The 26,578-nt window shown below is 52.1% G+C and overlaps 1 protein-coding gene across 1 annotated transcript; it reads left to right on the top strand.

Annotated features, from left to right (window-relative positions):
* The first annotated feature begins 946 nt into the window (after positions 1-946).
* On the top strand, positions 947-21,614 carry LOC127031602 (CMP-N-acetylneuraminate-beta-galactosamide-alpha-2,3-sialyltransferase 2-like). The gene is made up of 7 exons (XM_050918646.1): positions 947-1,070; positions 6,919-7,518; positions 9,813-10,003; positions 11,888-12,067; positions 12,986-13,031; positions 13,728-13,847; positions 16,299-21,614. Exons 2-7 carry the CDS (start codon positions 7,234-7,236, stop codon positions 16,464-16,466), a joined length of 990 nt encoding a protein of 329 aa, XP_050774603.1. The 5' UTR covers positions 947-1,070; positions 6,919-7,233; the 3' UTR covers positions 16,467-21,614.
* The last annotated feature ends 4,964 nt before the right edge of the window (positions 21,615-26,578 follow it).

Raw genomic sequence — 26,578 nt, 5'->3', positions numbered from 1 at the left:
GGGACTTACTGGGAGGCTGCTCAGCATGGGATTCCTTCCCCCTGCCTCATCTCTGCAGGCAGCCCCTCCCCCATCAGCAGCCCCATGGGGCTCCTCCCTGGACGGGGAACCTGCCCAGCAGGACCCCGTTCCCTGACTTCCTCAGGCTGGGTAGCAGCGAGAATGTGCCTGAGACAGCACCAGGGGCGGGGAAAACTCAGAGCAGCTCCATGCTGGACCAGCTGCTGGAAATGGAGTGGGGGAGGTAGCAGGAGAGACGGGGGCTGGAGGAAGGGTGCGTGTGCGCATCCCAAGGAGCCCAAACCCAGCCATTAGATTTTGAGCATACTGACCTTTATCCCTGTGGGACTGAGGCCTGCAGTGCCCTAGGAGGCATATGCTGGCCCGGACACTGTGCTAAGGGGGCCATCACCCTGGCACCCCTGAAGAGGGTTGTGGGGAGGGGACAGCACCTCCCTGGCATGCACTGCTCTCTGGGATCCTGTGGGGTCTGGATCACCAGTGGGGGAGGGGCAACAGGTTTGTGTCTGCCCCCTGGCACAGAGGGCCCTATGGGACTGTGTGGGGAGCCTTGCTGCATGGGTCCATGCAGCCAAGGGGCTGAGAGCCATGTGGCTTTGCAAGGTCTTCTGGCTTCTCTCCCCCTGAGGGTGCCAGGGGAGGCCAGGCCTGTGCAGGGTTGCTCCATGGGAGCTGTGTGGCAGGCCCAGAACCCACTCTGAGGGGTGGCTAGGAAAGCACCTGTAATAATGGCTCCCCAAACCCCCCGTGAGTCACTCAGCCCAGCACAGGCTCTCCTGAACCCTGCTCTGGTAGCCCTGGGGTGCTGTCAGTCAGCCCTCAATGCGCATGCTCCTCAGGCCTTTTCCACAGGGCTGAGTTGTTATCAGGCTTGTGGGCTGCAGATTTCCCCTGTGCGCTACACAGCTAGTTCCTGTTCAGAGAACGGATGTGTGCTCCCCGCCCAGCGCAGTGAGTCAGCAGGGAGAGTGCTGGGGGCTGCAGGCGCATGCTGGGACGCTCACTTGTCATCGTCACATCTCAGTGCTGCCGGGTGAGGCACCCCCCAGGTGAGTGTGCAGCAGCGCAAGTACGGGGGCTACATTCTGCTCTGGCACAGCAGCATCTTTGTAACACAGTCCACAGGGCCATGTGCCAGCACACAGGCCCTACCTGCATGCCCAGCATCTTGGAAGGCTGAGGGGAGGGGCAGGGAGACTGTCCCACTCGCTCAGGCGGGGAGCAGGTTCCTGGATGCGGCGCCTCCAGCCTGGGTCTGCTCTTTGTTGTTTTAAACCAGCCACCAAGGCTGCATGAGGCAGCCACCCCATGTTGGCTCTCCACTGACTGCATCTTTCCTCAGAAGAGCAGAGTTTGCTTGGTCTTCACCAAGGCCCATGGCGTGGCCAAGTGCAGCTGGGGAAGGGTCGGCTCCCACTGCGCCGGGCAGATGGAGGGAGGGCGAGGCCTTTAGACTCTTGAGATCCCTAGGAGCAAGTTCTCGCTCCCTCAGCTGCTCCCATTTGCTGCCTTTTGCGCACAACAGCCTAGTCTCCTGAGGACTGAAATGCTTTGATCTAGTTCAAGTCTTGGGGCTCAAACCAGGAGTACCAGGATCATAGAATCATAGAAGATTAGGGTTGGAAGAGACCTCAGGAGGTCATCTAGTCCAACCCCCTGCTCAAAGGAGGACCAACCCCAACTAAATCATCCCAGCCAGGGCTTTGTCAGGCCTGACCTTAAAAACCTCTACAGATGGAGATTCCACCACCTCGCTAGGTAACCCATTCCAGTGCTTCACCACCCTCCTAGAGAAATAGTGCTTCCTAATATCCAACCTAGACCTCCCACTGCAACTTGAGACCATTGCTCCTTGTTCTGTCATCTGCCACCACTGAGAACAGCCGAGATCCACCCTCTTTGGGACCCCCCTCAGGTAGTTGAAGGCTGCTATCAAATCCCCCTTCAGTCTTCTCTTCTGCAGACTAAATGATCCCAGTTCCCTCAGCCTCTCCTCATAAGTCACGTGCCGCAGCCCCCTAATCATTTTCATTGCCCTCTGCTGGACTCTCTCCAGTTTGTCTACATCCTTTCGGTAGTGGATGATACTTAGTGACCTGTATTATACAGGAGGTTCCTTCTGGCTTTAACCTTCTATGATATCATAGAACCCCCCAGAAACCTGCATGTGCCTGGAAATTCCATGTGCCTGGAAATTTTATTTCCTCTGTCAAGGCTAATTCCCCACACTGTTACTCCGAATGCAGAAGGTGGGGCCGACAAGGATTCTAAAAGTTAATATTGGCCACTACAGGCTTGTATTAAACTCCCAAGTTTATAGCTTTTCTCTGACCTTGTATTGGTAGATGCTGCCACCACCCAAGTGCAGAACCCTTTTGAGAGCCCAGGAAGGCGCACTTGGGAATTCTTTCCTGTGGGGTACCCTCAAGCCCTTTCACCCAGGGAAAAAGTTCAGGAAAGAGCCGAGAAAAAAAAGAAAAGGAAATCAGCTGTTGCCACCAGCTAATTACACATGTGCACAAACCTCTTAAGATACAAAAATCGAAATCTATTCTTAAAAAAGGTAAATGTTATTAATTTTAAAAAATAGAAAACATTAAAATTTAAAATTCAGCTACTCTGCTAAATAGCTGATGGCAGAAAATGTTGTACCTTGGGGGAAGGAGGTTACCACCACTTTGGAGGCCAGAGCTAAAATTAAGAGGGATCTTGATCAATTGGAGAACTGGGTTATAGACAAAATTAAATTAATCAAAGACAAATGTTAAGGTGCTACACTTAGGGAGCTAAAAACCAAACACACAAATATGGAAAGGGAGTAATTGGGCTGGCAGCAGCACTGCTGAGAAGGATCTGGGAGTTGTCCTAGATCAACAATATGTCAGCAATATGATGCTGTTCCAAAAAAAGCAAATGCAATTGTAGGTTGCATTAACAGAGGCAGAGCGTAAGAACGGTAGGACAATGGAACAGATGCCTCAGGAGGTTGTGGAAGCTCCTTCACTGGAGGTTTTCAAAGGGGTGGTGGACAGCCATGTGTTTTCAATGGTTAGACACAACAAGTCCTGCATCTTGGCAGGGGTTAGACGAGGTGACCTATGCACTCCCTTCTGATTCTATGGGTATGGCTACACTTGAAATTTCAAAGCGCTGCCGCGGCAGCGCTTTGAAGTGTGAGTGTAGTCAGAGCGCCAGCACTGGGAGAGAGCTCTCCCAGCGCTGCACATAAACCACATCTCTTATGAGTGTAGCTTGCAGCGCTGGGAGCCGTGCTCCCAGCACTACGGCGCTGATTACACTGAGGCTTTACAGCGCTGTATCTTGCAGCGCTCGGGGGAGTGTTTTTTCACACCCCTGAGCGCGAAAGTTGCAGCGCTGTAAAGTGCCAGTGTAGCCATGGCCTATTATGAGTCTATCTGTATTTGTTTTTAAAGTGCTAAGAGTGATTAAGGAAATTAGAATTAAACCTTATTTCTGTACCTAGCAAATAGGTCAAAGAGATCATTAAAAATAGGCTAACAAACACCTACCAGTTCATGCTCTGACAGGGTCTGCCAGCACGGCTCCTGCAAAGGGAAATCACGGCTCTGATCTGTTGGGCTCCTTTGAACATGTCAGTAAAGTAGTGGATAAAGACCAAGCTGATATAATTTATTTAGGTACCAGAAGGCATTTGACAAGGTCTAGCACGAGGGGCGGCTGAAGAAGCTAAGTTGTCATGGGGTGAGAGGCAAAATATTGTCCTGACTCAGAAACTGGCCAGGACATGGGAACTAGGCAAGGGTTAAATGGTTGATTTTCACTGTCATAAAAGGAGACCAGCTGGGGCCTCTAGGTTCTGTCCTAGGCCCCATGTTGGTTAATCTATTTATTAAGGGCCAGTGTGCCAGCAAGAGAGGGAGTGAGACTGGCCTGCTAGCCCAGTAGTCAGTGCACTCTCCTGAGAGACCCTGGGCCCAGGCCCTGCTCCAAGGGCTATTTCTCTATTTCATGCAAGAGATACTGGGAGCTCTGCCCCAGCCCAGACTAGCTGGCAGTTGGTGGGAAGGACACTGGCATGGGTCCAGGCTCCTAATCAGCCTGAGGGGTCAGTGCTTCAACGACTGGATATATTGCAGGAAGAGTGGGGCTGACCTGGCTTAGGCACCTAACTCCAGGAGAGGGGCAGGGCCCGTGCCCGTGTATGGAGCTGAGGCATCTCTCTCTCTCCATGCATTGTACGGGGAGCCTGGGCACTGAACTCAGCAGGGCAGGAGGGCACCTAGATGTTAGGGGCTGCAATGCTCGGCCTGAGGTGTGAGTCCCCTTTGTGAGTCTATCCCTAGAATGCTTAAAGGTTCCTTCTATAGCTCTGTGGGGCTCCTCACACTTGGGGTGGGTCAGACCATGGCTTGGCACTGCCCATGGGTGGGGGTGTGTGGATCCCAGGCTGGAGCTGCTCCAGGGAAGTTGTATTAATTTTGATGGAATAAATGGGCCCAGAGTGCCAAGGATGTTAATGTGACCCTATCCCACACTTAACAGTCAATGATGAGCACACCATTAAAAATCATTATAACCTTTTCTTAACAATACTGAATGTCAGAACATCAGTTAAAGCATTTGACGGATAAAGTATTAAATGAGGCTTTCATTCTGAAAACCTCCCTGGCTCCCTTTAGCCGTAGAGAACTTTTACAAGGGGGAACAACCCTATTTGAGAGTCTTTTCAAAGGTACTAAAGAGGGCAATGGACATCTGTGACATGAAGGGCATGCCTGGCCCTTGAGCACCTTGGGGGAGTAGCCATAGGGATGGACACAGTAGCACCAGAAGGCTTCTGGAGTTCTCTGGTTGTGATCTCCCTGAGGAGCGTGGAGTAGTGGTCCACCATGGTCAGGATTTAGGATTGGCTCCACCTTCAAGTGGTGCAGTGCTGCCAGCTCTAAGGTGTGCTGGTCTCTATCGGCTGGAGGAGGGGCCCTGTCACCCACCCCAAAGTTTCTTCTGCTGGTGCAGACCGAGCTGTTTTCACACCACTCCTGCGTGGCATGACTTAGCCCCGTCAGGTACAACCTCCTGCGGACATTCAGCTTTCTCTTTTGGGGCCCAGAGTGGCCCACAGCAACAGGGTAGACTTGGAGCAGCATCTCGGTTGCTCTGGGGCAGCACCATCTGGGGGATTTCTTCATTTTTCCTGGTGTCTTGCATATCAGTCTGCCCGCTTGCTCACGTGAATAGGCCTGCTGCTTCAGCAGCTGGGTTATTTCTGGGGCCAGAGCATGCCGATCTCTGGTGGAAAGCCCGATGCCTTGCAGGGTAAACTCTAATGCTCTATGAATAACAGGGCTGTGGCCTTGGCTCTGGACCCAGAGGTCCTCATCCTTTTCAAATGCTTCCAGGGGTTTCCTGTGAGCCTCAGGGTGACAGCAGTTGCCTGGCAGCATGCCGGGGGCACTTCAGTGGGGATGGCCCAGTATTACACGGTGCTGCACGTGCCCAGCTCCTGCTGAACTCAAGCGGGAGTCAAGCTGTGAATACCAGATTCCAGACAGAATAGGGCAGACTCACTCCAACCTGCTGGTTATCCTATCATTAGATTATACTAAGCTAGTAACAAAAGTGAACGTCTGTCTCACCACACTGGCTAACAAGAAGTCAAAAATGCGCTCTCCTTAGGTTTTCCAGCCCTTGGCTCACCACCCAGATGCTGGCCTGTATGATGAGTGGTCACTGAAACCCAGTTTAATCAAATATAGGATCCTTCTAATCCCAAGGTGTCAGCCACTTAGCCAGGTCAGAATATAACTCAGATCTTACCAAATAATCATGCCGATGCCAATCCTTTAGTAACTAAAAACTAAAGGTTTAATAAGAAAAGAAAAGAAGAGAGTTGTGAATGGTTAACTTTTCCATTGACACCTTCCATGACATACTTTGTATACGATTTGTTGCAATTGTCTGACAGTGGTACTGTCACTGATATAATGCTTCTGTTCAACCATTCAGCATCACACTGCCCCTGGCAAGATGAGGCCTGCCCTTTCCTTATGGGAGCATCCTTCCCGTTCTGGAGCTCAGCTCAAAGGGGGATTATTGTTTGGAGACTTAATGCAAAAGACTTTTAGCTTCTCTGAGTCAGGGCACAATGGGTGGGAAATCCCTCTTTTCTGATCTTATCAGCTGGGGAGGGTTTGGTCCACAAATAATAAAAATAATGGCTGAGTCCTGGTTCTGGATCCTCACTGGGGGCTGGAGTCTTCTGACATAGCTGAGTGTTCCTGAAACTGCAAAGCTTTGAAGTTCTGGGTTTGCCACATGCTACACAGAGCTCTTCTCTGTTGGGAATGGTGGCGCGAGGGTCTCGCTGTGCATGTGCCAGGTGGAGGTGCACATGGTTTATTTGTTCCTGGCCCATTGCCTCCTGGGGCAGTGGAGGGGATTGTCTTTGGGCCTCACTTAGCCAGAGCTGAGCAAGGACCAGCATCAGTTTTCAAAGGAAAATGCATGGGAAGCCTATGTCGCTGGAACACAAAGGCTGAGAATTTAAACAAAGGGGTGAGGTTCCCCAAGCGCGGCTGAGGCCCCCACATTGCACTTGTGGCATATTTCACATCTGGAAAATGGAGCTGAGTTAATGCTTCTGGGAGGAACCATAATGTTTGAATTTCTTGACTTATGTCTGTTTACATTCTCTGCTCGGACTGTGCATTAAATGTAGATTTGAGAGGTTCATATTCTTAGAAAAAAATTATCATACAATAAATTACAAATACATTTACATTACTCAGAAAAACCTCCGCCTGTCCTCGGCCTAGTCAGTGCTGTCAGACTCTGTCCTGAGTGACGGCAAGTCAGTGCAAGACGTGCCCCTGGCACTATAGTCTGTACTGATGCTCGTTATCTGGTCTGTTTCAGGCTGGGACAGAGAGAGCCAAAGCCTGGAAGAAGCTGCCCCCTGCACGGAGCTATGCGGGACTGGTGCTAACGCTGACTTGGGATCAGGGCTGGAAACCTCCAGTGGCTCCTGTGCATGTTGGACATGCCTGCCCCTTCCTTCCTTTCTTGGGGATCTGCAGCTACCCAGGAAGGCTCCTGTTCATCTCGTAAGAGCAGGAAAACTGCAACAGTGCCCAGGTGCCTACGGGCAGTGACCCTGAACACCACACATGGGTCCCTTCCCATGGAACGGACCCACTGAAGTTCTGCAGGGAAGAGCTGGTGAAGTGAAGGATGCTGCACCGGAGGAAGCTGTGGGCTGCTACAGTCCTGTGCATGATGCTTGTCCTGTGGCAGGTTCATCAGTCCTTGTACCCAGGGCATTCTGCCTCTTCCTGGAGCCTTGGACACATGCTGTGGCCTCTGTCTGTCTCAGAGGCCAAGCCCTGTGGCTGTGCCAGCTGTATTGTGGAGCTCAGCAGCTCAGCCTGGTTTAACAAACGGTATGACTCAGCGATAAATCCACTGCTGACGGTGCACACCTCCAAGATCGCCCCAGACGTTCTGTTGTGGTGGCTGGTGAGTTACAGAGTCACAGCAATTAAAGCAATGCAGGCACCTCCTACCATGGCCGTTCATGGCAGAGCCCACCCTTGGGCCCCTCAGAGCATTGCAGCAAGGACAAAGCAGCGGACTGGGGCACGGCACCATGGCACGGGCGGGTAGCAAACAAAGGGATGCTCTGAGCACCAAGGGCTGGCTCCTTTGTAGGACTGGCCCAGGAGACAGGCTGTAGCAACTGAAGAGGCCAGCAGAGACTAGTGAGGGTGGGTGCTTGCCCCTGCCGCCGTGCTCCCTGGTTGGGGTGCATAGGGCCGGGCCAGGATGCCTTCACATTCCCCAAGCAGCTGCCCATGCAGAGAGGCTGTTCTGTGCTCCTCTCACTCCCCCGCCCATGGATCCCTCTGGGAAGAGGCGGTTGGGGCCGAAAAGGGCAGCCACCAGCACACCTACCAGCAGTTCTGGTCTGCAGGGCAAGCCGCTCAGCCAGCCCCTTCCAAGTCCCTGCTGGCTGCATCTGTCCACTGCGTGCAGCTCCCTGCTCTGACACCCACAGCTGCCTGTACAGCCATGCTTAGCTCAGCCAGGAGCAATTCTGGGGGCCCAGAGAGTGGGAGCTGCAGGGAGCAGCCAGGGGCCCGTGAGCTGAGCTTGCACTCTCAGGCCTTGTCTTCACTAGGCGTTAGGTCACAGAGTCACTCACACTCAGGGGAAGGCCAGGCTCTTTGGAGTGTTCCCACAAGATCACAGGTTGCGGGAACCCTGGGGTCTCCATCGGCATTAACTTGGCCTGTTAGCTCAGCTGGCCTGGTCTGTATCAGGATGGGACTGTGTGTTAATTACCTCATGGAGCCACAAGATCCGTGCTACACTCCAAGCTTTGCAACAGTCTCTTGGAGGAACCCCTTTGATGCGCCAGACCCCCAGGGGGTCTCGTTCTTCCCTCAGGGTAGGCCACCCGGCCTCGCTGCCTCCTAAGATTGAACCTCTGGGGCTGCAGTACTCTTGCTTCATACTGTGAGCTCTGTTCAGCGAATTCGAGCCAGACCCCTGGGAGAGACTTGTCCGCTCTGCAGGGATTAATGCACCTCACAAAATATTTACAGGGACACTCAACAGTGGTTTCAAACACAGCATGGGAAGTCTTTAGGTTAGCACAGAGAAGTGCAGCTTAGCACAGTCCAGTCTGGTCAGCCCAGAGTCCCAGCCATGCTGTAGTGAACCCTATTTTCAGGCTCTGTCTCTCTCAGTTTGACCTTCTGTGTCAGTTCCCAGCTTCCTCCAGAAGCCCCACTGCCCACCTTCCAGTCCTTTATTCTTAGACTGGGCTTTCTGCCCGACTGCCCTGTTGAGAGGCAGCGAAATCCAGGAGGCACTGGAGCTTGCATTGTTTTTTTGGGCCCTGTTGTTGAACTGGGTGAATTTCAACCAGTTCCTTAATGACTCTTCAGTCCACCCAGACCTATGTCCCTTAGCATAGGCGCTGACTCAGTGGGTGCTCTGGGGCTGGAGCACCCACAGGGAAAAAATGGTGGGCGGGTGCTGAGCATGCAGTGGCAGCCTGCCATCAGATCCTCCCCACCTCCCAGCACCTCCCACCCACTTGAGGTTGGAGCACCTCCCTCTCCTTCCCCGTGCCTCCTGCCTGCCACGATCAGCTGTTTCACAGCATGCAGAGAGGCTGGGGGGGCAGGAGCGAGGATGTGGCACACTCGGGGGAGGGGGCAGAACTGGGCAGGAAGAGGTGGGGTTGGGGTGGAGTGGAGATGGGAAGAGGTGGGGCGGGGTTGGGGCCTTGGGGGAAGGGGTGGAGTGGGGGCGGGGTCTGGGACAGAGTCGGGGATCAAGAACTGTGGAAAATCAGCACCTGTCTCCTTTAGACTGCCCTGAAAGCAAACTTAATCCCTACTGGGTAACCATGCAATGTATCAGGGAAACTGAGGCACACATCAGGGTCATACAAATTATTCAAAAATTCCCAACTTCATTATACCAACACACCTAGTAGAGATGCACCCGTGTGGCCAGCAGAGCTCCGCTGGCAGGGAGCTTGAGGCAGCCCTGGGCAAAGTTGCACAGGCAGGGTGGGGAGGACTGCCCCAGCCATTGCACTGCAAAAAGGGGGTGTCGCAGAGCAGGAGCCGGGACATGCTGTGTGCCCCCTGAGCACAGCAGGGTTGGGCTCACAGCTCTTCTGGCCCCTGCAGAGAAGGCATTGCCTGCCCTTGCCCAGCCCCCAGGCCCTGCCACCCTGCTGCGCATTGGGCTCGGTGAGCTACAGACATACCCTATCTTTGTTCTTCTTCCTTTAGGAGCTGCAGGGCTCTCAGAGCAGTGCCCAGCTCCAGGGAATAATCCAGCAAATGTTTGACATTCTCCCATCCCCAACGGTGGACGCTCGCGCCCCCTCCCGCTGCAGGACGTGTGCGGTGGTGGGGAACTCCGGCCGCCTGCGGGGCTCCCGCCACGGGCGAGAGATCGACTCCCACCAGTGGGTTCTGAGGTGAGTGGCACAGAGCTGACTCACTCCCTGCTCTGTATGTGCCCCTCCAATGGGCCCGGCCCTCTGTAGTCGCTCTGGTGGAGCAGAGTAAATCTCTGCCCACAGGCCTGGGGTGGAGCCCCAGCAAAGGCGCAGATGAACCCGGGACCCTGTCCTGCAGCGGGGTGTCTCACAGCGCTGTGCCAGCAGTGAGGAGGCACCTGGTGCTGCAGCCAGGCTGCTGAGGCCCCAGCGGCCCTTGGGCCACCTGGTCATTGGCGGGAAGGAGTTCCCAGGCCGTGTACGAAGCACTCCCTGGAATCTCTATCGCCGTCGCCCACTGTCTTCCCTCATGCCCCATGTTTCAGCTCATCTGGGAGCTGCTGGAGGAGAGCAGGGTGCAGCTCTGGGGCTACATCTGAAAGTGAAAAAGCAGCCAGCTTGTGCTAGCAGCCCCAGTGAGCACCGGCCACGACGACAGACAGCTCCAAGCCTCTCCATTCCCTGCTGGCCAGGATGGCTCCCTTGCCCCAACCCATCCTCCCAGCCATAGCGATAACCATACCCCATTCTTCCCTCCCAGCCAGGGCAGGCCCTGAGCCCCATCCCCCACCTAGCCAGTCAGGGTGAATCCCGAGCCCCATCCCCGACCCAGCTGGCCTGGGTGGGCCCCACAGTGTTCTCTCTAATTTTTCCCACATCACCTTCATATTGGTGCACATAACAAAATTCATGTGGTGGGGGTAGGGCCAAGGGATTCGGAGTGTGGGAGGGGGCTCGGGGCTGGGGCAGAGGCTTGGGGTGTGGGCTTTGGCTAGTGGCGCGAGCTCTGGGGTGGGGCTGGGGATAAGGGACTCAGGGCTGGGGCAGATGGTTGGGGGGGTGAGGTCTCCAGCTGGGGGTGCAGGCTGCCCCGGGGCTGTGACAGGGAGCGAGAACTCCCCACAGCTCTGTCTCCCCACAGCAGCCCCTGGACTGGGGAAGGGGACCCCTCTCCCCGCCGCAGCAGCTCTGGCCGGGGCTGGCTTGAGGCTGGAGGAGGGGCACCTCTCCCACAGCTGTGGCAGGTCTGGGTCGGGGCTGGGTTGGGCCGAGGGAGGGGCACATCTCCCCTGCTTGCTGCAGGTCCATGGCTGGGCTGGGTTGGGTCCGGGGTTAGAGGAGAGGAGTCTCTGCCTGCCACAGCCTTGAGCACCTGTGTGGTGCTTAATAGGCTTTTGCACAGTCGCATGGCCATGCAGCTTAGGGGGAACTTAGGCCCCAATCCCCATCCTCCACCCAGCTGGCCAGGGTGAGCACTGAGCCCCATCCCCACCCAGCTGGCCAAGGCGGGCCCCAAGACCCAACCCCCACCCAGCCGCCAGGGCAAGGCCCGAGCCTCATCCCCATCCTGCTGGCCAGGGCAGGTCTCGAGCCTCATCCCCCACCCGGCCGGCCAGGGTGAGCCCGAAGCCCTATCCTCACCCTGCTGTCCAGGGAAGGCCCCGATCCCCATCCCCCCCCAACTAGCCAAGGCAAGCCCCGAGCCCCATCCCCCACCCAGCCAGCCAGGGCTGGCCCCAAACCCCATCCCCACCCTGCTGTCCAGGGCAGGTCCCAATCCCCATCCCGACGCAGCTGGCCAAGGCGAGGCCCGAACCCCATCCCCACCCATCTGGCCAGGGCAGGTCTCGAGCCCCATCCTCACCCAGCCGGCCAGGGTGAGCCCCGAGCCCCATCCCCAACCTGCTGTCCAGGGCAGGCCTCAAGCCCCATCCTCACGTTGGTGGGCAAGGTGAGCCCGAGCCCCATCCCCACCCAGCTGGCCGGGAAGGGCTCCCTGGGAGGCTGGGAGTGCAAGGTCCCAGCATGTGTGGCCAGACGTGCTGCAACAGACTGATCTGTGCTCTCTCCTCATGCCCCCAGGATGAACAGGGCGCAGACTGCTGGGTTTGAGGAGGATGTCGGCACGAGGACAACGCACCGCTTTATGTACCCAGAGAGTGCTGTGGACCTCCAGCCTGGGGTCCACCTGGTGCTGGTCCCCTTTAAACCTCTGGACCTGAAATGGGTGACCAGTGCCTTCTCCACGGGGGAGCTGCGCTAGTGAGCATGGGGCCTGATCTGCTGAGGGGAATCCTTTGAGGACAGTGTCCCAGGCAGGAGGCTCCAGATGGGCATGGCTCATTTGCCCCTGGTGGAGGCTGAGCAGTCTCTGGGGTCCTCCTAAGATGCAAGGTCTGAGGTGGCTCTGAGGGTGCTGTCTCATCTCAAGGGGCAGTGGGCTCCAGTGTGCCCACAGCACAAATCCCCACACAAGACCAGGCTTAGGTGGTGCCCAGGCTCCATTGACTTGTGGAAGCTGATTCACCCCTTTGTCCAAGGAAGGGGGGCCTTGGGAGGCCCCCCCAGAAGGATGACCCCCACCCTAGGATGGGGGATGGAGGATCCCCAGGACACTGGCACTGCCCTTCCCCCCAAGATGGGGTCTCTGCTCTGGGAAGCTAGATTGCTCCTGCCTCGTCCCTTGAGGGGACTCAGTGGCTCCCTTGGGAGGTTGATAGGCTCAGAGGCTCCTCCCCCTCAGGCCGGGGCACAAACCAGACTTGATGTTCGGCTTGGCTCACTGAACTCCAAAGGGTGGCAAAGGACAGGGCAGACCTGAAGCTGGTTAGAGAGGGTGAGAGCATTTGTACAGACCTCGGGGAAGGTCCATGTCTCATGGCTGATGGCTCCAGCACTGGTGTTCAGACACACTCCAAAGCTCCCAGGGGCTGGCTCAGTGGCTTAATGACATTGTGCTGAAAGGCATCCTGGCTTCTGAGTTGAGGTCAGTGCAAGGAGACAGCAGCTCCAGCAGACGCACTGATGAGGAGGCAGCCACTCAGCTCTTGAGAAGGTCTGCACAGGCATTAGCCTCATCCCTGGTGGATTGTAGAAGTCATGGGTGGGGCCAGAAGAAAGCCGAGCATATAGTATGGAAGACACCACTTTCCACTGACCACGCTTCCTCTTCCTTTGTAGCACGTACACAAGAGTCAAACAGTTCATTGAAGCTGACAGAAGCAAGGTAAGGGCTGGCTGGGGACTCAGCAGCACCAGCCACGTCATGTTCTGGACTTTTGCTTCCCGAGTCTGGGTAGAGGATGGTCAGGTCTGTGGGGAGGACAGTTATCAGAAGCCTTTCAGGTTATATTGCCAGATGGTTACAGTTTCCTGACACTGCTTAATGGCGGAGGGGGGTCTAAGAATTTCCAAAAACTTTGATCAAGTGGCCAAAGACTAACCATGGAACCCGCTTGCGTGGGAAGCTGGCGACACAAAGTCTGTACCTTAGAGTCTTGGGCAGGTGCTTGTAAAGTGGCTTCCAGTAAACTGGCCTGATGGCCAGTTGTGCTCTGGAATCCCTGAGACACACTAGGAATCCATGTCCTGCAGCCGACAAAGTGGGTATTCACCTACGGAAGCTCATGCTTCAATACATCTGTTAGTCTATAAGGTGCCACAGGACACTCTGCTGCTTTTACAGATCCAGACTAACACGGCTACCCCTCTGATACTTGACTAGGAATCCAGTCATTCAGGCAACAAACCAGTCCAACCTCACAGACCGTGTGTTCCTGAGAACTGGCTGCAGGAACACTCCATCTTTCCTAGCCAGCCAGTGCAGAGCCTTCAAGTGCCTTCCGAGCATGGCCTCTTAGTGTTGGGTAGGATGATGACAGAATCTCATAGCAATTGCCCTGTTCTGTTCTCCTCCTCTCAGGTGCTAATCTTGAACCCTGCCTTTCTCAAATACATCCATGACAAGTGGACACAGCACCATGGGAGGTATCCATCCACTGGCTTCACAGCACTGCTCTTTGCCTTGCACACCTGTGATCAGGTAAGTGTCCGAGTGGGTGGGGCCAATGCCCTTGGCCTGTGATGAGGGCAGGAAAAGCTGGAGTCAGATGTTGTCCAAACGCTATGATCAGAGGAGTCTGGCGCAGAGTCCAGGTTCAGCCTCCATGCTGAGACCACAGGCAGCCAGCTCACACACCACCCTTGCTGCAGCTGCCTGCCTGTAGGCCCCTTTGGTGCCCTTGCTTGCCTCTCCCCCAAATTGCAGCATGGTACCCGGACAATACAGTTTGGTACCTGGCCAGCTCAACATGGTACCTGGGAAGCTCAATGTGGTACCTGGGCAACATAGTGTGGTACCTGGGCAGCTCAGGGTGGGGGCCTGGGCAGCTCAACATGGTACCCGGGCAACATAGCGTGGTACCTGGGCAGCTCAGAGTGGTACCTGGTCAGCTTAACATGGTACCTGGGCAGCTCAATGTGGTACCCGGGCAACATAGCCTGGTACCTGGTCAGCTCAACATGGTACCTAGTCAGCTCAACGTGGTACCCAGGCAACATAGCCTGGTACCTGGGCAGCTCAACATGGTACCTAGGCAGTTCAGCATGGTACCTGAGCAGCTCAACATGGTACCCGGGAAACACAGCGAGGTACCTGAGCAGCTCATCATGGTACCTGGGCAGCTCAGAGTGGTACCCAGGCATAAGACCATAAGAATGGCCGTACTGGGTCAGATCAAAGGTCCATCTATCCCAGTATCCTGTCTACCAACAGTGGCCAATGCCAGGTGCCCCAGAGGGAATGAACAGAACAGGGAATCATCAAGTGATCCATCCCCTGTCGCCCATTCCCAGCTTCTGGCAAACAGAGGCTAGGGATACCATCCCTGCCCATATAGAGGCATTATGATATTTTCTATCACTTTCTTAATGATTCCTAACATTCTGTTTGCTTTTTTGACTGCCGCTGCACATTGAGTGGATGATTTCAGAGAACTATTCGCAATGACTCCAAGATCTCTTTCTTGAGTGGTAACAGCTAATTTAGACCCCATCATTTTGTATGTATAGGTGGGATTAGGTTTTCCAATGCGCATTACTTTGTATTTGTCAACATTGAATTTCATCTGCCATTTTGTTGCCCAGTCACCCAGTTTTGTGAGATCCATTTGTAGCTCTTCGCAGTCTGCTTTGGACTTAACTAGCTAGAGTAGTTTTGTATCATCTGCAAATTTTGCCACCTCAATGTTTACCCCTTTTCCCAGGTCATGTATGACCATGTTGAATAGGACTGGTCCCAGCACAGACCCCTGAGGGTCACCACTATTTATCTCTCTCCATTCTGAAAACTGACCATTTTGCCCTGTCCTTTGTTTCCTGTCTTTTAACCAGTTACTGATCCATAAGAGGAGCTTCCCTTTAGCAGCAGCTCAGCATGGTACCCGGGCAGCTCAGCGTGGGGCCTGGGCAACTCAGCGTGGTACCCGGGCAGCTCAGCATGGTACCCGGGCAGCTCAGCGAGGGGCCTGGGCAGCTCAGCATGGTACCCGGGCAGCTCAGCGAGGGGCCTGGGCAACTCAGCGTGGTACCCGGGCAGCTCAGCGAGGGGCCTGGGCAGCTCAGCATGGTACCCGGGCAGCTCAGCATGGTACCCGGGCAGCTCAGCGAGGGGCCTGGGCAGCTCAGCGTGGGGCCTGGGCAGCTCAGTATGGTACCCGGGCAGCTCAGCGAGGGGCCTGGGCAACTCAGCGTGGGGCCTGGGCAACTCAGCGTGGGGCCTGGGCAGGCCAGAGTGGTACCTGGGCAGCTCAACATGATATCAGGGGAGCTCAGCATGGTATCCGGGCAGTGCAGTGTAGTACCAGGGCAGCTCAGCATGGGGCCTGGGCAGCTCAGTGTGGTACCAGGGTACCTCAGCGTGATATCTGGGCAGGTCAGTGTGGTCCCCAGGGAGTTCAGCGTGGGGCCTGGGGAGCTCAGCGACTAGAGCCTTGTGCCTTTTTTAAAAATATTTTTTTGAATGCAAGGGGGATTTCTGATTTTGTTTTAGCCATTAAAATGTTTTATTTCTTTTTATTACATGTAGATAATAAAATACCTCAAATGATCCCTCTCTCAGTGAGCCCCAGCCCTCATATTAACCCCTGGCACACTCCTCCCCCTCCCACCCCCCAATTCATTCCCCTAAATATTTCCCTTCCTGACTCTGACTCTCCATCTCCCCCCTGGCTCCCGGGGCACTTGGGATCCTGCCCTCAGAGTGGGAGATGCAGGGGCTGCAGACTGAGCCTGCCCTGCACTCAATCCCCAGTGGCAGCTCCAGGCGCCTAGCTTGGGTGGCCAGGGTTGCAATGCCCCTCAGGTTTGGCTTGGCCATCTGCCAGGCAGAATGGGAGCCCCAAGAGCTGTGGCTGTACGGGGGGGGGGGATGTTTCGTTTCATGTGGGGGGCGGGTTCATGTGGGGCTCTGCTGACATCGCCTGTTTGCATGCAGGTGGCAGTGTTTGGGTACGGTGCAGACAGCTATGGAAACTGGCACCACTACTGGGAAGAGAACCGTCACCCTGGAGCCTTCCGCAAGACCGGCGTGCACAGCGCTGACTTCGAACTCACCCTCATCAAGAAACTGGCAGGCGAAGGCAAAATCTCCTTTTATAACTAGCTAAGGGGGCTGCTCCAGGGCCTCTTCAGCCTCTGATACCCTAACGCCATCCCCCAGACAGGCAGCGCTTCCTCCTGTGGGAGCTCCGCTATCCACACCCAACCCTACTGGCTCAGAGAGTAGGACTGTTCAGCGTTGCAGCAGAACCAAGTACTCATCAAAACTAGATTCTGACCATGCTGCCCCATTCCTCTCACTTTTCTTCGCTGAGAGGGGACGCTCTGGAGTGGGGTGTCTGGCTATCCTAGTAGTCAGCCCCTCCCCACCCCCCCCGTCATCACTCAGCAATGGCTTTACTCTCTCAACACCCCGAGAGGTTGGCCAGCTGGGGAACTTGCCCAAAGCCGCCCAGGAAGGCTGCGGCAGAGCAGGGGCGTTGCGGTGTGTGGTGTTGCCCAGTGCACAGCCGCACATTGCTGCAACTTTTCGGAGCACCTATGACCTACTGGCTGGTTACTTTGAATATGAATGAGAGAAGAGAAGCTGAAGAGCCGTTCACTGGGGGGCACAAGGTTTTACAGGGAGCCCCAGGGACAGCTGTGTGCACAGTAAGCCACTAAAGGAAGACATGTGAGGTCTTTACCGAGAGCCAAAACCCCCCTCGGCATCAGCACTGTGCCACATATGGCTGCTGGGTAACATTTAAGGCATTTTGTATTGTGATAGACCCAGGCCAGTTGGGACCAGCAGAGTAGTAGAAGGGAGATATACTGGCCACTGGATAAGCAGTTTTCTGTTCCCTGAGTGACCAGAGCAGGAGCTGCTCCAGGCTAATGAGAACACCTGATTGCAATTAACCTGCTAAGAGTCAGGTGAGGTTGTTAAGAACCTAACTCTAATTAAGGCCCCTCTGATGCTATAAAAGGGCTCACTCCCCTCAGGCCAGAGGGAGCTGGAGAAGAGGAAGTGTGTGAGGAACTGGGAGCAAGAGGTATGCAAGAAGCTGAGAGTGAGTAGGCATACTGCTGGAGGACTGAGAAGTACAAGCATTATCAGTCATCAGGAGGAAGGTCTGGTGGTGAGGACAAAGGAGGTGTTGGGAGAAGGCCATGGGGAAGTAGCCCAGGGAGTTGTAGCTGTCATAGAACTGTACCAGGAGGCACTCTAGACAGCTGCAATCCACAGGACCCTGGACTGGAACTTGGAGTAGAGGTTGTGCCTGGGTTCCCCCCAAACCTCCCAACTCCTGATCAAACACAGGAGGAATTGTCCTGACTGTGGCTTCTACCAAAGGGGAAGGTCTCTGGGCTGTTTCCTGAACCACAGGGTAAATCTGTGAGGTGAGCAAATCTGCCAATAAGCGCAGGACCCACCAAGGTAGAGGAGGAACTTTGTCACAGTATCCATGCTGGAAATGAGCATCTTAAAGCCTTGCAGTGAAAGCAGGTCCCCAGAAGATGACACCTCAGACAGGTGGGGGAGGGGAGGGTAGACTGTTCCCTGTCTAGTATTTGGCTGTTGTGTACTGTGTGCCTCACCAAGTGATGCCTCTTTGCCTACTAAGCCAGATGCCAATTAAGGGATTACAAAATCTACAAGAAGGAAGTATCCAGAGTAAAACCAACAACAGGATGGCTGTGGGGTTGGGGGGGAGCTGCTTAAGGCCAATGGATTTTTTGGATCTATTGGGCGGTGCAGACACATGGCTATGATCCTTCACCAGATACGTGTCTCATGAAGAAGGCTCAGAGCCAGGCCCAGCTCAATGACACTGGAAGGCCGTTGGGTGAGCATCGCTCCATAAGGCAGGAGTGTAATTAGTTACGTAACGCTAGGGTCCAGCTAGGGCTGTCAATTAATTGCAGTTAACTCAAGCGATTAACACAAAACAAATTAACTAGATTAAAACACAAGTTGCGATAAATTGCCATTTGAATTGCACCATTAAACTATAATAAAATACCAATTGAAATTTATTATAAATATTTTTGGATGTTTTTCTACATTTTCAAATATATTGATTTCACTTACAAAACAGAATACAAGTGCAAAGTGCTCACTTTGTTATTATTTTTATTAAAAATATTTGCACTGTAAACCAGATAAGCAAAAGAAACAGTATTTTTCAGTTCACCTCATACAAGTTCTGTAGTGAACTCTCTTTATTGTGAAAGTGCAACTTACAAATGTAGACTTTTTTTACATAACTGCACTCACAAATAAAACAATGTAAAACTTTAGAGCCGACAAGTCCACTCAGTCCTCCTTCTTGTTCAGCCAATCACTCAGACAAACAAGTTTGTTTACATTTATTCTTATATACAATGTCAGTCGAAAGTGAGAAAAGGTGTTTGCATGGCATCGTTATAGCTGGCATTGCAAGGTATTTACGTGCCACATATGCTGAACAGTCGACTGGCCCTTCATGCGTCAACTTGTAGGCCCTAAAGTTTTACATTGTTTTGTTTTTGAGTAGTTATGTAAAAAAATGTAATTCAACATTTGTAAGTTGTATTTGCATGATAAAGTGATTGCACTACAGAACCTGTATGAGGTGAATTGAAAAATACTATTTATTTTGTTTCTTTTTACAGGGCAAATATTTGTAATAATAATATAAAGTGAGCACTGTACACTTTGTATTCTGTGTTATAGCTGAAATGAATATAATTGAAAATGTAGAAAAATATCCAAACATTTATTATATATATTTCAATTGGCATTCTCTTACCAGTGTGATTATAACTGTAATTGTGACTAGATCTTTTTATTCCCACAATTTATTTTTTTTTAACTCAGATGAGATCTTTAGTTCTAGATTGCAGGTTGTAATAAATGAAGGATGGAGGGTAGCTCCCTCTTATGGACACCCAGCTAACCAGTAGCTAAAATCCCTCTTAGTAGCTGGTCTCTGCTTGCTCTACATGTAAAGGGTTAAAAAATCTCTCTGTGATATACAGGTCAAAGGAAGTGAGAGGGCACCTGGCCAAAAGAGCCAATGGAAAAGCTAAAACTTTTAAAAATGAAAACAAGACAACCCTTTTGTTTGTCTGTTGTTCTCCCGGAGAGAGGTGAACAGGGCAACATCTATGCTGTAAGAAGCTTGGGGCCAGGTATGAAAAATCCTCAGTATGACACCTAGAAACTACTCATTTAAAACCCTAGATATGTAAGTAGAACAGGAAATGTCTAGGAAGACATGATTAGGTTTATCTTTTTATTTCTTTATGGCTTGTGGATTTCTGTGTGCTAACTGCACGTGCTTTTGTTTTGCTTGTAACCTTTAAGATAGACCTCAAGAAAGTTATTCTTGAAGCCTAATCCTTGTAGTTTTTTTTTTAATCTAACAAAAGCCTAAATTTCCAGATGTATTTTTTTTAATTAATACAATTTACCTTTTTTTTTTCTTTCTCAGGTCTTCCCGGGGGGCGGGGGTGAAAGGGCTTGAGGGTATCCCACAGGAAGGAATTCCCAAGTGCGCCTTCCTGGGCTCTCAAAGGGGTTCTGCACTTGGGTGGTGGCAGCATCTACCAATCCAAGGTCAGAGAGAAGCTGTAACCTTGGGAGTTTAATACCAGCCTGGAGTAGCCAGGATTAATTCTTAGAATCCTTGCGGGCTCCACCTTCTGCACATGGAGTGCCAGAGTGGGGAATCAGCCTTGACATGGTGGCAACAGTGGGCTCATTTTGAACCAGAAGCACAGACCTCAGGATTTTTAAAGGACACATTTTTCCTTTTGGCAGCCTGCAAAGCCAGGGAGGGTATTTTTTCTTTTCTTTTCTGCCTAAGGGGGAACAGGCACACAAAGGGTTCAGCCTTCAAAGCCAGGGAGTCCAGGAAGCAGTTTATTTTTTTCCCTAGTTTCATGGCAACGAAATACCTAGGCTAGAGTAGAGCAGCCCTGTGCATGAGGTGGCAGTCAGAACAACCCTAGAACAACTCATTCTCCTGTCAAAGTTAGACTCAGGACTCTCAGTTTGTCAGACCACTCTGTTTTATTAGCACAGCGCTCTGCTAATAACACCCAGATAATGTGAGCACCATGCAAGACACAAACTATCTTATTTATACAGATAAAAGGGCGAGCACTTAACAAGGTAACAAAGGAAGCAGAATCTGATAAGTTTACCTGGGCTAGGCATGCATATCTTATTTCCTTACTAACTATTACCGATCTTCTGTTAATGTTTTGCCATTAGCAACCTTGTTTATGCCTAATGTTTCTTTTCCTGGCACCTGTTTTTCAACATTTTTTATTTCTGCTTAAAGATACATACAACATTTCTTTAATCCATTCTTATTTTTACAATATAATTCATTCTACTTTCACACTCCCAAAGTGACATGGCAAGGAGAAAACAGACCCAGATCAAGGCCAGACATCCAGCTCCATGACAGAAATGCAGGCAGGGGATGGGGGCCCGGCCATTTCCCAGGAGGGAAGGGTCAGCCCTCCCCAACCCAAGATCTTGGTGCCAGGATGGAGGAATCCCTTTAACCTAGACCAAGTTCCAGCTGCAGAAGTGTGACGTTATGAGTGTAATATACTATCTCACTGAAAGGTGACAGGGCCAGAAAAAGTTAATTAACTCACAGACTGACATGACCCATGGTCGAACTTTAAAGACTTGTTAGGAAGATATGTAAATAAATAGAGCTTTGAAACGCAGCCTGCATTGTTAGAGATAGAAGGGTAGATGTTTGCTTAGGTCTTGTGCTATTACTATGGCTTTTATTCAAAGATTTAAAAAAAAAGTATCAATATTTTGGAAGACACTTGAGTGAAATAGTATTGTTGTCTATATGTCTCTTTGAAGGTTGTGGTAACCTGTATCTGAACTGTTTAATGGATACATTACCCTGTGCTAATTGTCATAATGTTTGGGAGAAGGAAAGTTAAGCCTATTGTTTTCTCAGGCCAAAAGGCTGCTGGAAATGTATAAAAACCCTGGGACACGATCCGTCATCATCTCAGATCTGCTTTGGCTTTCAAGAAGGGGAAACCTAAGCCATAAGAATTGAGATCCCCTGAATATGGACTATAAGCTATGAACTATTTCTAAAAGGACTTTTGGCAATTACAAACTCATCTCTGCTATGTATCTGAACCTCAGTAATTGATTTCAGGTCTGTATGTATATTGATCTTTTAACCAACACTCTCTCTCTCTTTCCTTTTTAAATAAATTTTAGTTCAGTTAACAAGAATTGACTAAGTGTGTATTTTATGTAAGATCTAAGTTATAACTGGACCTGGGTGTGTGGCTGATCCTTTGGGGTTGGAAGAACCTTTTCTTTTACATGATGAGATAAGATTTTCAGTAATCATCATTGTCTGGACGGAGGCCTGAGGCTGGGCACTTTAAGGGAACTGCATTATTTGCACTAGTGAGGTAATAGAGAAGCTGTTTTGTGCTGACTTTGTAAATTTAAGTATTGGAATATCCACCAGCTTTGGGGGTTTGTCTGCCCCATTCTGTTTGCAGTTCACCCTGAGTGACCTCGGCTGGCTTCCATGGGCACAATCATCACAGGAAGACAGGAATTTCTTCCTAGAAATGAAGCACTTGAAGGTAGAGGAAAGAAAAAAGATGAAGTTCTTGGAGGCAGAAGTAGAGGCAAAGCACTTGGAAGCAGAGGAGAGGAGAGAGGCGAAGCATTTGGAGGTGGAAATAGAGTTGAAGCACTTAAAGCTGGAAAGGGCTAAGCTGGATCAACCAGGTAGCCCTAGCAGTCCTCCTCCAAGTACCACTCCCCATTCTAAGAAATTCTCCACATACAAGGTAGGTGATGATACAGAGGCCTTCTTAAAAATTTTTGAAAGAGCCTGACTTGGGTACAGCATCCCTCCAGATCAGTATTTTGTGAAGCTGAGGCCACAACTCAGTGAACCCTTAGCAGAAGTGGTAGTTGAAATGCCTAAAGAACACATGAACAAGTACAGACTTTTTAAACAAAAGGCCAGAATTAGGATGGGGCTAACCCCTGAGCATGACTGTCGGCGGCTGAGAGCCCCAACATGCCTACCACATTGTAAAAAAACTGAGATGCCTGAATATCAGGAGCAAATGTTGTCTTTGAAAGATGTCTCTCCTAATACAAATGGAGCAGCGTTTAGAGGGTGTTCCTGAGGAAATAGAAAGGTACATTCTAGATGGAAAGCCCAAAACTGCAATCGAGGCTGGGGAGATTGGAGCCAAATGGGCGGAGGTGGCAGAGAAAAAGGAAGCTAGTAGCAGTTGGTGAGGATACCAGAAGGGACAACCCGAGATGACACCTCACCATCGAAGTCAGCCCAAGGCCCCATATCACAAGGAGGAGCCCTCCACGTAGCCAGGGAAACCCCAGATGCCCTCTTGTCCCACCACCCCATCTCCAACCACCCACCTCACCCCAGCCCACAGTCAGCTGGGTGATGCTTCAAATGTAACAAGCTGGGGCATGTGAAGGCCAACTGCCCTAAGAGCACCAGCCGACTGCAACTCATCACCCCACAGAGTCACCAAGAGCCTTCAGGCCCAGATGCCTCGCAAATACCCCCAAAGCGAAGGAAAACTGTGAGGGTGGGTGGGAGGAAGATTACTGCGTGGAGAGACTCTGGAGCATAGGTGCCAGCGATCCAACAATCCCTGGTGGACTCCAGATTCATCAACCTAGAGTCCCAACTGACAGTGCAACCCTTTAAGGCCAACTCTTTAACTTGACTACAGCCAAGTTGCCTGTCCAGTGCAAGGGCTGGTCAGGGATATGGACTTTCACAGTCTGTGACAACTATCCCATTCCCATGCTGCTGAGAGAAGACTTAGCCAATCATGTGATTAACCATTAACGCTGTTAACTAGGGTGATCGTGGGCTAAGCTCAAGAGCTTTTCTCTATACTTAGTTGGAATTACCAACTGTTTTGAGGATACCAGTCCTCCTTGTGCCCATCAGAAAGGGTTTCCTTGTATAAGAGTCCTCCTTTTACAACAAACCTAGACCTATTAGAAGAGCTGAGAAGCGATGGGTTATTCCGTGATGCCATCCAAGCTCCCTTGAGGCTTTCATCCTCTTCCTGCTCTTCCAGGAACTGCTCCCTTAATATTAGGGTGGGTCTTTTGCTCATGGTTTGTGTTATGAATCCTGTTTGTGGTGTTTCCCCAACATAATGCTGCATTGTTTCTGATGGTCTTGTATAGATATTCATTGACAATTGCTTGACTTCAAATGCGACTGGGGGGAGGGATAGCTCAGTGGTTTGAGCATTGGCCTGCTAAACCCAGGCTTGTAAGTTCCCTCACTAAGGGGCCCACTTAGGGATCTGGGGCAAAATCAGTACTTGGTCCTGCTAGTGAAGGCAGGGGGCTGGACTCAATGACCTTTCAGGGTCCCTTCTGGTTCTATGAGATAGGTATATCTCCATATATTTTATTTCCTTTATTAAAAGGATTTTGCTACACTCAGACGCCATGCTTGCGAAAGGGGAAGTATTGCCTCTTAGAGGCACCCAGGGGGAGGCATGTAATTGTCCCAGGTCACTGGGTGGGGGCTCCAGATGGTTTTGCATTGTGTTATTGAAACAGAACCCCTGGATATTGAACCCGGCCCTTGTTGCTGCCAACTCAGACGGGCAGAAGGGTTACGCTGATGACACTGCCAACCCCTGTTGTTTTAACTGTAGTAAATAGTCCAGGATGAAGGGAATCATGCTCTTCTGAAGAAACCAAACTGAAAACTTCTTCCACTTAGCCAGATAAGTGGCATGAGTGGAAGGCTTTCTGCTTCCACGGAGGACTTCCCTAACTGAGTGAGAGCACACGAGCTCCAATGGGTTTAGCCATGGAGTTTCCATGCCGTGAGGTGGAGAGACTACAGGCTGGGGTCCTGGAGGCAGCTGTGCTCCTGCATGATCAGTCTGAAAACCAGGGGCAGAGTTATAGGTGTGTCCACTGACAGGTCTAGCAGTGTGGTGAACCAGTGCTGATGTGGCCACACTGGTGCTATCAAGACTAATGACACTTTCTCCTGTCAGACCTTGAGGAAGACCTTGTGGCTGAGTGGGAATGGCAGGAATGGGTACAGCAGGCACCCCTTCCATGAGAGGAGAAAGGCGTCCGTGAGCGAGTGAGCCCAGGCTGTGGTTCATAAAGGAGCAGGACTGCTGACACCTCCTGTTGTGCTGTGTGACAAACAGGTCTATCTGGGAAGAGCCCCACCTTTGGAAAATGCTTATGGTAAAGTCCAGAAACAGAGCCCACTCACGGCCATGAAAAGACCTGCTGAGGTGATCGGCCAGTTTGTTCTGCAAGCCCGGAAGGTACGATGCCTCCACGTGTATCGAGTGGGTGATGCAGATGTCCCACAGCCTAAGGGCTTCTGACAGGGGAGAGGAGTGAGCACCAGCCTGTCTGTTTATATAGAACATTGCTGTGGCATTGTCTGTCAACACTGATCTACAGGGCAGATGTGTATGGGTTTGAAACATCTGGCGAGGCGCACCGCACGCAGCTCCCTGATTTTGACATGCAGTGAAAGTTCTGCCTGGGACCATAGACCCTGAGTCCTGCCTCTGCCTAGGTGCGCTTCCCATCCCATCGCTGACGCATCTGTGACTAGTGACAGTGAGGGCTGAGGTCTGGAGAAGGGTCTGACCCCTGTAGCAGGGTGGCCACCTGCTCCTGCCCTGAAGGGCTTAAAACAGCCCCGGGAGAGGGCTGTGGTAGGGGAAAACCTGGGCTGATTGGGGAAGTAGCCACAGCTGGGCCACGCCCCAACCAGGCCACAGCTGACTCTATAAAGGGGCTGTGGGCCAGGAGCACAGGCAGTCTCTCTCTAGGTGCAGAGAGAGAAGGGTCTGAGACTTGAGTAAGGTACCGGAGTAGAGCAGCGCTGGGGAATAGAGCAAGGGAGCCGGGGACTCCTGCCTGGAAAACCCCCAGGCTGCAGGCCTAGCCAAAGGCCTGAAAGGGCACTGGGGATGCAGAGGTGCAGCCCCGGGCACAGGTGGAGGAAGCAGATTCAACCCCCCTTGCTGATGATGAGCGATATGGACTGCAGTCTGTCCCAGAGTGCGGAGGCTAGATGAGGACTGGCAGTGAACACTGAGGCAAGGTGGGGATAGAGCGTGGGAATTCCCCTGGGAGGGGAGCCCAGGGAGTGGGGGTACTGCCGGGGGCAACACCCAAGAGACGGGGGCACTGGGATCCGGGAGGGACATCGGCCTGCAGAGGGTGCTCCAAGGCTGAAGAGCTAATTCCCATATGGACCAGCAGGAGGCACTGCAGGGGCGAATCCCGCATTGCTAACCCACACATACTGTCTGTGGGTCAAGTCACCACAGGAGGGACTCGAGAATCTGAGGGGTAAGAGTGACCAGTCTGTCTAAGTGGTCTCGGTTTGGCCTGTAAACTCAGGCCAGCCATGCCTGAAGGGGGTGAAGCCGCAGTCTGGCATGCTGTACTACATATGTGCAAGCAGCCATATGTGACATCCAAGTAATTTTAGGCAATTCTGCACCATTGTGGTGGGGAATCTGGTGAGATCCTCTATGACGGCACTTGTGGCAAGGAACCAAGATTCCGGGCAGAATGCTCTGGCCTGACTGGAGTCCAGGAGGGCCTGATGGACTCTATCCGTTGAATGGGAGTTATGGTTGACTTCACCATGTTCAAGATGAGGCAGAGCTGGAGGAACGTCATCTGCACCAGGCTCATGTGGTCCTCCACTCCGCCCAGGAGCAGCCCTTGATTAGCCAGTCGGCTAGGTACGGGAATACCTGCACCTGACGCTTCCATAGGAAGGTTGCCATGACCACCATGCACTTGGTGAACACCCAAGTGGTAGCCAAGAGGAAGATCGTGAACTGATAGTGAATGTTGCTGACCACAAAACAGAGGATCCACACCTGTGGGACAGCGTTATGGACACATAGAAGTAGGCGTCCTCCAAGTCAAGGGCAGCGTACTAGTCCCCAGATCCAGGGAGGGAATGATGGAAGCCAGGGAAACCATGCAGAACTTCAACTTCTTCTTGAATCTGTTGAGGTTTCACAGGCCTAAAATAGGCCTGAGCCCACCCTTGGCCTTGGGGATTAGGAAATATTGGGAGTAGAACCCCCTGCCCCTGAACTCTAGAGCAGCGGTTCTCTAACTTTAGCAACCTGAGGACCACCATTTTGATTTACATTTTTTCA

The sequence above is a fragment of the Gopherus flavomarginatus genome, chromosome 11 (assembly GCF_025201925.1).
Source record: "Gopherus flavomarginatus isolate rGopFla2 chromosome 11, rGopFla2.mat.asm, whole genome shotgun sequence".
In the NCBI taxonomy this organism is placed as follows: Eukaryota; Metazoa; Chordata; order Testudines; family Testudinidae; genus Gopherus; species Gopherus flavomarginatus.
This window is presented reverse-complemented; position numbering and strand designations above follow the sequence as displayed.